The 11,050-nt window shown below is 48.0% G+C and overlaps 1 protein-coding gene across 1 annotated transcript in view; it reads left to right on the top strand.

Annotated features, from left to right (window-relative positions):
• Nucleotides 1-1,172: 1,172 nt before the first annotated feature.
• The window catches only part of KSR2 (kinase suppressor of ras 2), a 291,041-nt gene continuing 281,163 nt past the window's right edge, over nt 1,173-11,050 (top strand). Inside the window, exon 1 of the mRNA XM_090063955.1 lies at nt 1,173-1,352. Coding sequence (XP_089920081.1) covers nt 1,173-1,352 — 180 coding nt within the window. The remainder of the gene's footprint in view (nt 1,353-11,050) is intronic.

Below are 11,050 nucleotides of genomic sequence, written 5' to 3'. Positions count from 1 at the left end.
GCTCCACTCCTGCAATAGCATCCTCTTTTACTTCACCACACACAGGGGGTCCTGTTGACTTCATCACCATTAACTGAGTTAGCAAAGCATACCAGAGCTTGACCCCAACCTGTGCAATGTGAACTTCTCCTGGCCACATAAAGCAGAGAAGGGAGGTTAGGGCTCATACCCGGGATGAGGAAAACCCATATCTTCCTTGAAGCAAAGGGGAAATGGGGTGGACTGGTGGTCACTGGTCACGAGAGGCAGCCTGGTGCCCCTCAGAGTTTCCAGCGTGGGGGCCTGAAGACAAGACCCCTGTGCCGACAGGTTCGCATGCTGCACCGAGGGCTCCTGCCACAGCTTTGGCTGCTGGGGTCGCGGCGTCCCACAGCTGGAACAAACAGACTCCACGGACAGGACATGTCAGAAACAAAAGGAAAGCAGCACTGGGACACGCCAGGGTGCCCTGATGTCCGGTGGGCCTGCGGCCACCTGGGGCCTGGCAGGCAAGGAGCTCTGTGCAAGCAGGGGAAGGCCTGGGCAGGGCGCTATGCCCCTTGGGGGCAGCGAGACAGGCTGCTCCCCACCCCCGGGGGGCATCTGCTGAGCCCCTCCCCAGGTCCCCCCCGCCATGCACCTGCCCAGCTCCCCCGCAGGCCCCGCCGTGATTGACAGGCAAGATGTCGGTGCGGGAGCCGGGGATGCAGCCGCAGCCGCAGCCCGCCCGGGAGCCAGGCAGCAGCATCCGCGAGGCCGCCGCGTGAGGGGGCCGGAGCCCGCCCCTGCCCCCGCCGCCGGAGCCGGGGGGTGAGCGGGGCTGCCGCCGCCGGCCCGCGGTGCGCACACGCACACGCACACACGCGCGCGCACACGCACAGGCGCACGCACGCTCGCAGCAGCAGCCCGCTACCTGCGCTGCGCTGCGCTGCGCTGCTCCGCGGCACCCCGCGCTGCCTCCGCCCCGGTCCGGCTCTGGTCTCTGCGGGGCGGGGCGGGGAGGGGGCTGCAAGGCCTGAGGGGGGGCGGGGGGCGGGAGCCTCGCCTCGCCTCCCGGGCAGAAGATGCCGCTGGCGCCCTGCCCGGGGCATTGTTGAGGGCCGGGGCGGGCGAGGGCAGCGGGCAGCGCCGTCCCTTTGATCTGGGGACAGGAGGAGGAGGAGGAGGAAGAGGAGGGGGCTGCGAGGCGAGCGATGGATGAGGAAAACATGACGAGAAGCGAAGAGCAGCAGCAGCTGAGTTTGCAGAAAGCCTTGCAGCAGTGCGAGCTGGTCCAGAACATGATCGACATCAGCATCTCCAACCTGGAGGGGCTCCGCACCAAATGTGCCACCTCCAACGACCTGACGCAGAAGGAGATCCGCACCCTGGAGGTAGGTGTCACCCATGCAGCCCCCTCTTCAGTGTGCTGGGGGGGAGGGGAGCGGGGGGTCCCTGCCCTTCAGCAAACCCGCCCCTCCTCTTTTTTTTAATTGCATTTATTTCTCTGTGGCTTTTTGCAAGAGAGGTAGGTCCCCCCCCCCTATTTGTTTATATACAATGGGGGCTTGTGTGCAGTGTAATAAATTAAGGAGCTGCAGTGAGCTCAAATGAGCCTGCGCATTCTGCAGGTGGCCAAAAGGTGGTTCTTGCACAGAAAATGTGGCAGCCTATAAATAGAGAGGGAGAGAGCTCCTTCCCTGTGTGTGTGTAATGTGTGTATCTATCTTATCTATCTATATTTTGCCTGTCAAAAGGCAGGCATGCATTTTTGCCTTGCAAACAACAGCTCTCTGAGTGGCCAATCTCCTTAGATGTAAGGAGTGATTTGCATGTTTAAAAATAAATAAATCCTGACGGGAGGCATCAGGGATCCCCTCCTGGAGAAGCAAAGTGATGTATGTGGTGCGGGGGAGGGGAAAGGTGCGGAGAATCTTTCTGCTCTTGCATTCAACTCAATCCAAAGGACCTTTTGGTTTCATGCAAACAAGGAGGTGAAAGGCTTCTTGCCAACAGCACCGTGTATATTGCCAGAGACTCAGAGAGGGCAGTTCCTAAAGGCCAGGTCTGCAGGGGAGTGATCATGAGGAGTTAAAAATAACTTGTATCTATGCACTCGAGATTCATTTTGAATGCCAGGAAGACTAGGGGGAAAAGACGGGTCCCCCAAGGCGTTAATTGGACTGGGTAATGTGCACTGAATGATGCTTGCCAATAGTAATGGCTGCCCTGCTGGAAGCAGAGGAAAGGGGTTTGTGGGGGTGGGGTGGGTTTCCAGTGGCTGGGATGGTATTAAGGGGAAACATGTGGCTGGCATGCACAATACCAGGATGCTTGTCCTCACTCTTCATCTAGGAAGGCAGTGATGACAGGGATTTGAAAGGGTCTTAGAAGCCCAAAGCCCTTGAACACCTAGTGATTGACTCTGCTTCTTTTTATTCTAGCAGCATTGCTGTAGAAGAGATTGTGCCAATGTATCCTTTCAAGCACAGTCCTGCAATACAGCCAGACCATGGCCTGCTAACATGGACACTGGTTTTCCCGGGGCCACTTCAAGGAAAGAATTGCATTTTAAAACAAGACAATAGGTCTTCCCTGTCTGAGCGGTTTTATAGCTCAGTATTAACAATGTTCTTCAAAGTGAAACTTGGCACAAGAAGTTTCAGCGGAGTGATTTTTTAAAAATATATAATGATGGCTTTTACATGGAAAAAAGTTTAAATAAAAATGGCCGAGCTTTTTCCAGAGATGCTAAAAATAGGAGAGGCCTATGGGATCTTCTCGTCCATCTCCATGTAATGGAGTTCAAAAGTATGTTAAAATAGTTCAAAAATATGTTAAAATAGATGCTTACCAGGTTCAGGAGACTGTGAATGTGTGTACCAAACTTGAAATAGGAGCCAGATATTCTCGGAAATCCATTAGAGCAGGTTTTCTCAGCTTGCAAGTCCCAACCAGATCCTACCTAGATCAAAAAGGGAGATCTCAGTATTAAAAGGCTGAGAACTAACAGCTCTAGGCACTTTGCTATGATCAGTTTATTTTCTGTGAAAGATGCTTAGATACTTTGAGCAGCATTACAAAAAGCAGATAACGTAGAAAATTGACTGCTGATTAATAAGTGACTCTATCATTGCATGGTGAAGATGTTTTGGAGTCTCAGTTTGAAGCAACATGTTAAAATGGAGCAGTTTAACTTTGAAACATGGCTGTTTGGGCAGTTGTTACCTTTCATCATTTTTTATTATGTATATTAGGTATTTTCATTTTGGCCAACAGTTTTTCTAACGAGAAGACTAATTATAGGCACCTAATACCTCAGAAATCTAACTGTGTGTGGCTGCTGAGTAGGTCTGGAAGGCAGGCTGTGCTTATTTAAATGCCTAACTATGGATTTAGCATCCTAACTTTAGGCCCGTATTTTAGAAAGTTGTGTTCTTCTGTAAAACTGGGGAGCATTAATTTCCATAATGAGGATACATGTCTGCTAGCAACAGGCTTGACCCCATATAGGATGTCTGAAGGTAGATTTGCCATAGGACGTGCAAACTGTTCTTCTCTGAGCCTGCCTAATCCAAGCACTGCTTCCTTCCTCCCTCAGAGGTACCCTCAGTTTCATACTGGTACTTCATAGGACTCTGGCCAACTGTTGCACTGAACTAGCACACCACGGGGCAATGCTGCCCACACCTGGAATACTGTTGTTCCTTTCAGGACCTGTTCTTCCACTGAAAGGGGAGGTATTGGTCAGCTACTGCTCCTGTAACTCTTTCTCAACTCCCCAGGTGGGCTCTTTGCTTTTGGAGCCCTCAGCATGTTTAGCTCTGAATTGTAGGATCATGCTGAAGCTATTACTATCTCTTCATGGGGAACTCATGCTGAAGTCGGCACACAACTTATGTAGGTACATATAATTGTTCAGGGCCTCTAGCCCTACTGGCTCATGCTGTGACCTAGGCCCAGTTTTTTGCTGTGCCTCTAGGGAGCAGGGCAGACAAAAGTGATTTTATGATCAGCAAGGTGCTCTGAGAGCTAAAATGACTCCTGTAAGATAGAGCAGCCTACAGCTCCTCCAACTTACAGAGACCTCTCCTGGTTGCTTGTGGCCTGCTGCTGTGCCAAGGGTTATCATTCACTATATACCCATCCCATCCTGTTCCTGGTTCAACCCTGCATTTAGTATGCCTCCAGGGATGGGGCCTAGGATCAGCCATTGGTGCTACTTTGTATTGTGCCTGCACCCAGGGAAGTCTCCTTTGGGCAGTTGCAGCTCCTGGTGCAGCCTCTGTACTCTGCCAGAACCTGTGCCATCTGAGTCCAAAGGTCTGTATCCCACTGACATCCCTGACCACCATCTAGCCCCCTCCTTCTGATTTGTACAGGGGCTCTGAGACCCAGGATAATGAGGGATTACAACACAACTATTCGTACATGTGGTTCTCAGAGAGGCGTATTTTTTCCCCATTTAATTAAAAATGTATCTAAAGGATGGTACTTAAGTAAATGCAAACCCTATTAAAAAGACATTGGACAGGACAGACCTTGGTGGGCGGCGTGCTGCACTGCCAAAAGGTCAGGTCTTGTTCCCTATTTCTCAAAAATGTTCCCCAAACCATAGAGCAGACTCTGAAAGACGTTTTATATAGTCAGCTGAGACCAGTAGGATGGAACTGGGTTGTAACATCTGTGAGTCAGTGGTTGAAAGAGGGCACAGGAGAACAGGAAAGTGTTTGGGCTGGCTGCTGAGAGGCAAGTTTTGCTCCCTCCGTCTGCATCTTGTTTCATTAATGACACCTATGCCCTGTGTTTGTGAGGTGCTACAGAATCAGAGCAGTTGCGTTTGTCACCCACGTTACAGTGGTGCCAATGATGTCACAAGGCAGGGAGGAATAAGGCTGGCTGTGGTCATGTCATCTGCTCTGGACTATAAGAACCAAGCAGTATCTGCAGGGCCTTGCAGTCTCTGCTTTCCTGGGCGAGCTAGAGTAACTAAGGCCCAGGCATGTGGGCACCGCAGCTGAGTCCATACGAGCAGTGAGCGGAAATGGAACTCACGACATTTAGTCTTAAGGGCAAAGGGCTCTAAAAGGCAAACATGTTGGGCTTTCCACTGTAGGGAACTGAGGATTGCTGGGTCAGGTCTGACAGCTCACCTACCTGGTACATGCTGTCATAGGTCACTGTGTGAAGCCATTCATGGAGCACTGGAAAGTTTATATAGACACAGGTTCAGGGAAACTGGGTTGTCCAGGGAGGAAGCTCAGACTTCATGGAGGGAAGTCTCTGTAGGTGCATGCATCTTCCAGTGTGGATCAGCTGGCAGGATCAGGCGTACCTGTACAGGCTTACATGTACAGCCGGTATACAGGTGAACAGGATTTGGCCTGCAGAATCTTGATGTGAAGGTGCATGAGCTGTCCTGGCTTTCAGATCCTAGAAAGAGTTTGCAGGCCTGAGCATTGCAAAAGCCTCTCGGGAATTAAGCAGATGGGACCTCGAAGTTCCAGAGAGAAAATCCTTATGAAATCCCATTTTTACAAAGTTGCTTTCCAGATCTGGTCTACCAGTTAAGCTATAGACCTAGCAAACTAAAATGAAAAGCATTTGTGACTGTGGCAAATGCTATTGAAGCTTGTTGTCATCAGGTGGTTTGGTTTCCTCAGGGAGGAGTTGATGAAAGGGGGAGTGGGCTGGGCAGAGAAGTAACATAGATTATTTTGGGGTTTAGGGGAAGGCATAATAACCACGTGATCCATAGCCATAACTAGCACCAGTTGAAAGTCTCCGCAAAGAGGACAAGCACCGGGTGTGCATGAAGATATCGGCTCCCTGCGTATGTAGAATGGATTCTTGTAGGTCGGGTGAAGAGGTGGAACGGACACTTCTGTCCATGCCATTTCTGTGGCTGGTGGTACACAGGAGGACTATGGCTGTCCTGTGAGCCAGGTGACTGTGTCCACCATGAAATTCATCACAACATTCCAGACAAAGCGTGCTCGCAGAGAGGCATGGAAGTTCTTCTGGGGTCCTTCAATGCTATATCAAATCTCTGGCCAGGATTTTCAAAAGGAGCTGCTGATCGATACTGAATGCCCCTAGGAGATTCACCTGAAAGCAGCCCAGTCTTTGGAGCACGTGTGCCCAGCACCCATGATTACTGGAAATCAGGGCCTTTTTTGGCACCTCAAGTATCATGCTCAAAACTGGGGCAACCAAAATCACCAGCTCTTTTTGACAACCCTGGCCCCTATAGGCTCTGGGACTAAGGAGAAATGCAGCAGTTGGAGAGGGACAGCATCAATCCATTCTCTGTTGCATCTTTGGGGTCATTTCCTCATTCTTCAACCCTGATGTTATAAGAAGAGGCTAAGGGGAGTAGAGCTGTTCTGATCTACCTCTGCCATATCTAGCCAGGCATTCGTACTGCACTGATTGCAAAGAACTCAGGCATTTTTAGACTATGTGGCCTCCTACAGGCTGTCAGCAGCTCTAGGTCATACTAGGGGTCATAACACATCCTCATGCTATGAATGTTGTTTTAAAAACCCACTAAAAACAGCATTGACATTTTTCTCTGTTATTGCATACATATTATGGCTGTGCCTACAAGCTTCATTCAGGGATCAGCTCTCGGTTGTGCTAGGTGCTGTACAAATATAGTGCAACAAAGTGGCCTGTGACACACAAAGCTGGCAAGCAAAGTTCATTTTAAAGGTCCTTAGCCCATACAATCAAAACCCTGACAGCTTCTGGTGTGTGTACAAGGTGGCAGTTTCTCTGGAACCAGTCAGTTATGATGTGTGTCATTTGCAGTTAGGTACCACCTCTGATTTATAACTACTGAAGCATGCAGCATTTTACATGGCCATTAGGCTCCATGAAATGTCAGTTCCTGTGTTTGGGGTAGATGCAAGTCAAACATTTTCCTTTTCCCAAATGAAGAAGTCTGACCAGTGGCTACAGCAGGTCTTGCTGCAGGACCTTGGACAAGTCACTTTCCTCCCTTACACATTGGTTTCCCCATTTGCCTGTAAGGGATAATCCTAGATGCATACCTTAGAGGTACAGGGTGGGTTTAGAGTTTGTAAACTCTTTGGAAGGCCTAAAGTAGTCTGTGCTCCTCCTAGACCCAGAATTGCTCATCTAGCCGGTTGAGAGCAGTCAATGCAGTGCATGGGGAATGCTAATAGGCTATTATTGGCTTTTCAGCAGCACCTACAGGCCCTGGCTGAGACTGTCTGTCGCGCTTGGTGCTGGATAAAGGGGGAGTAAGAGACAGGTATTGGTGTGAAGAACATAAAGGCTGAATAGATGAGACAAAGAGCAGGAGTGGAACCACAGGGACAGAGAGGTAAAGTAATTTGCCTGGGATCACAAAGCAGACTGGTGGTAGAACTAGGAATGCTGTATCCATTGGGCCATACTCTCTCAGGGATCCACTTAGACTTTTCTAGTGGTGCATGAATGATAATCAGGCAAGAGAAATTCCCCTGGGAGCATCATCTCAGCAAAAGCAGGAATCTCCTGTTGTGTGTCTGGTGTGACTGTGCAGGGGCAAATCACCAGGGACTGAGTTAAAACCTAGGCCCTGCTGCATGAGCAGACATGAAACTGTGGACAGTGAGTGATTCAGCCAGTGATCTCTGTTTGAATCAACAGGTGTCTGCTGTCAAAGCAAGCTGGGTGATAAAAGTATCTGCCCAGGTTTTCACAGTGGAGCTGACTGATTGCATTTCTATTATAGAAACCAGGTAATTTCCAGTAAGGGAACAATAAATGGTACACCAGAGCCAAATTCTGGTATGGGGCACTGTGGTGTAAATCCAGAGTGACTCTAGCCAAGTCAGTGGATTTCTGTGGCATCCTTCTGGATTTACATCAGTGTTGAGAGCAGAACTTGGCCCTGAATCCCTGCTACTGCAAAATCCCAAGGACATGACACAGATGCAGAGTCCCAGCCAAGAGGAGGTGTTTTGTAGCTTTCCATCTGGCTGCAAAGAACCGAGTCAGATGGTACTTGATTGCCAGCGTGTGGCATAAAAATAACCAACTTGCTCCTGTGCTCATGGAACGGCCCTGGATGTGCGTCCTAATTTGGAGTGCATTGAAGCCAGTGGAGAAAGGTTCCTATTGATTTATGTGGGCTTTGTATTAGGCTTTGGTTACTAAGGAACCACAGAAGCTGGAATGATGGCTCATTATGTGCCTGGTGGATCGCAATGGAGGGGGTGACTGATAGGGGGAGCCTGTTAGGTGGATGTGGAACATGCTAAAGTGTTGGATACCACTGATGTAGACATGAAAGGATGAGTGCTTTTTTATTTTAACCTTTAGAAATGATTAACTTTGAAGGATTTACTTCAAATTTTTGAAGTAAATAAGGCCCCTCTTTTTCCTGGGACTATGAACTTACATGGTGTTGGGCTGCAGCCTGCCAGAGACGGGATGTTTTCATGGATAAATCTCAAATGGGGATGCAGGACACCTAGGTCCCATCTTTGGCTTTGCCCTGACTTGCTCTTTGACCTTGGGCAAGTCACTTCCCTTCTTTTTACCTTTGTTTCCCCTCTCACTGTTCATCTGTCCTTCCTCTTTAGACTGCAAGCCCTTTGGGTCTTTTCTTATGTATGGGTATCTGGCCCAACAGGGCTTCCATTTTTATTAGGACTTGGAGGGGCTACCATCATACACACATAAGTACCAGGTCTTGGCTTTGACTCTTCTAGTATTTGTATGCAAAGTGTAGGGTTATAGAAGACATTAAAGATGGGGTAAAAAGAGTGAGCCTTGATTCATCACTCCCACTCCTGTTTTGTACCAGTATTGGGTTCAGGAGAGTTGCTTCAATATAGATCGATGTAAGGAGTGTATCCAGCCTCACCTTTCAGTTATTCCCGATCTATGAATCCCAATTATGGGAGATTAAAATAACTATCTCAATTCAAATGTCTTCACAAATGTATAACTTATACGATTTCTTTTATTTAATTGCAGGGGGAGTGGCAGTAACCCCTCAACTCAGGCTCTCTAACACTTTCTATTATAAGGAGTTCTTGTGATCTTTTCTCTGAGAAGTTCTTAGATCTCTGCTCTTGAGCAGTTATGCAATCATTTCTTCCCTCTAAAAGCTAGTTAATGGCTCCTGGAGATATTTTTTACTTCAGGACACCTGGGTTCAATAAGTCACAAATGAAAACTAGGCACAAACTAGAATCAGAAACTTGTATCCAAACTCTGTGGCACTTTTAGCCTGTTTGAAATTTGGAATTGATTTGTAAATGGCTTGTGCCTTTTGCAGTAGGCCAAACCAGAACGTGAGAGCCCAATTTCCTTGTATTGTGAGATGTTTGACATCTGAATCAAAATGTCATGGGTTCAGTCCTTCTTTAGTGTCAGTGTTTCCTGGCTCAAGTTCAGGCCTCAGTGGGCTATTTTTCTGTTTCCATTTCAGTGTTGTAAGAGTGTGTGTGTGTGTGTGTGTGTGTGTGTGTGTGTGTGTGTACACAGTCAGAGCTGTTGAAGTACATTTCACCTAACAGCTAAAGCACCCTCCTCTGCTCTAAGGGGCTGTAATGTGAATGTAAATTCTAACATTGCTGTTGATGCAAAGGTATCAGGGGCCTCCGTGGTGCTACATAGTGAGAACTCTGATGGGCTGGGTGACTGTGGGGATGCTCTAGCATGAACACTTTCACTAGAGATACAGCAGAGATGTTACTGGTCAGGGATGATGTGCTCTGGCAAGGCTGCACAAAGTCTGTTGAGCATCTGCCTACACTCTGCATAGCTCAAGTCAGTGCAGTGTTATCAGCTTTCACAGCCAGCCCTATTCAGCATCATTTGCAGTGCTAATCATGTATATCCCAGCAATGCATTATTATAATGTATTGATATGCCACTAGCACTTCTAGACCTCAACTGAGATCAAGGCCCCATTGTGTTAGCAAAAAGGCATGGTGTTCCAGGAAATAAACAAGGGGACTCTGACAGCAGAGAAAACCCTTCATAGCATGTTACAGTCATTTTTAAAATTTACATGAGAAGCAGGGGCTCCTGCTTGCCTGGCACAGATTTTGACCTAACGTTCTCTTTTGTATTGTGTTCTCCCCTTTACATGTTTCTCCCTTACAATCCCTCATCCTTCCCACGCATGCATGGTAGCTTCTAGCTTTTTTTTTAATGGGAATGTAGTGCTGCTGAGAGCTGGCAGCCCTGGTGACTGAAGTCCTGTGGTGCTTCAGCGACATTGGTGTTTACAATACAGCAATACAACTTTCCTACCCATTGCCTGACCAATGCCTCAGTCCTGCTCTGCAGGGACTCCTTCCCCAGGGTGATCAGGAAGTTTATGCTCTATGGCACATTCATTCTCAGCCTCTCTGTTGAAACTGCCATCAAAGACTGGACTTGATGGCCCTGGAGGCCCCTTCCAGTTCCGTGTTTCTAAAGGAGCCAATTACAGCCCATTGTAATGCAGATGAACTACAGCTGTTATGGCTTGGTGTTCACACAGGTTTTTGTATCAGCAGACTACTGGTTGGGGTGCAGTTTTTTTTTACAGAGATAATTTTATTGGCACAACCCCTGGTGTGAACAATTATTAGCATAAGGCCATTTAATACCAGACAAGCTTATTCCTGTTCCCAAACAAGAGTCGGCTATACAGGTATAATTTTACCAGCCTGACTGGATCTGCAAAAGGATACAGTTGATTCCATATTGAATCCTACTGGAATATTCAATATGGTGCAGCTTTTGGAGATGGATAAAATCTCAGCTTACTGAAGTTCTGTGGGGCACAAGCTCCCTTTTCAAATGTACTTGTGCATAAAGTACCTGGTACACCACTAGCTACAAATGCACGCTAATGAGGAATGGGTTTGTCATGTGCACACTTGCCTCCTAAAAGCAGGCTGAAACCCATTCATCGGTCATTGCATGGAATAACCTTCTGACATGTATCACTCACTGGAACTGGCCTTGAACTGGTGCCCAGGAAATGAATAGGTCTTATTTTGATCTCTCTTGAGTTCAGTGGAGTTACTCTGCTTTCCAGTATTGCCACCTGCCCCATGTATTTGGAAAGCATGAG

Source organism: Crocodylus siamensis, chromosome 9, assembly GCF_052110815.1.
Source record: "Crocodylus siamensis isolate JL-2025a chromosome 9, ASM5211081v1, whole genome shotgun sequence".
NCBI classification, from domain to species: Eukaryota; Metazoa; Chordata; order Crocodylia; family Crocodylidae; genus Crocodylus; species Crocodylus siamensis.
This window is presented reverse-complemented; position numbering and strand designations above follow the sequence as displayed.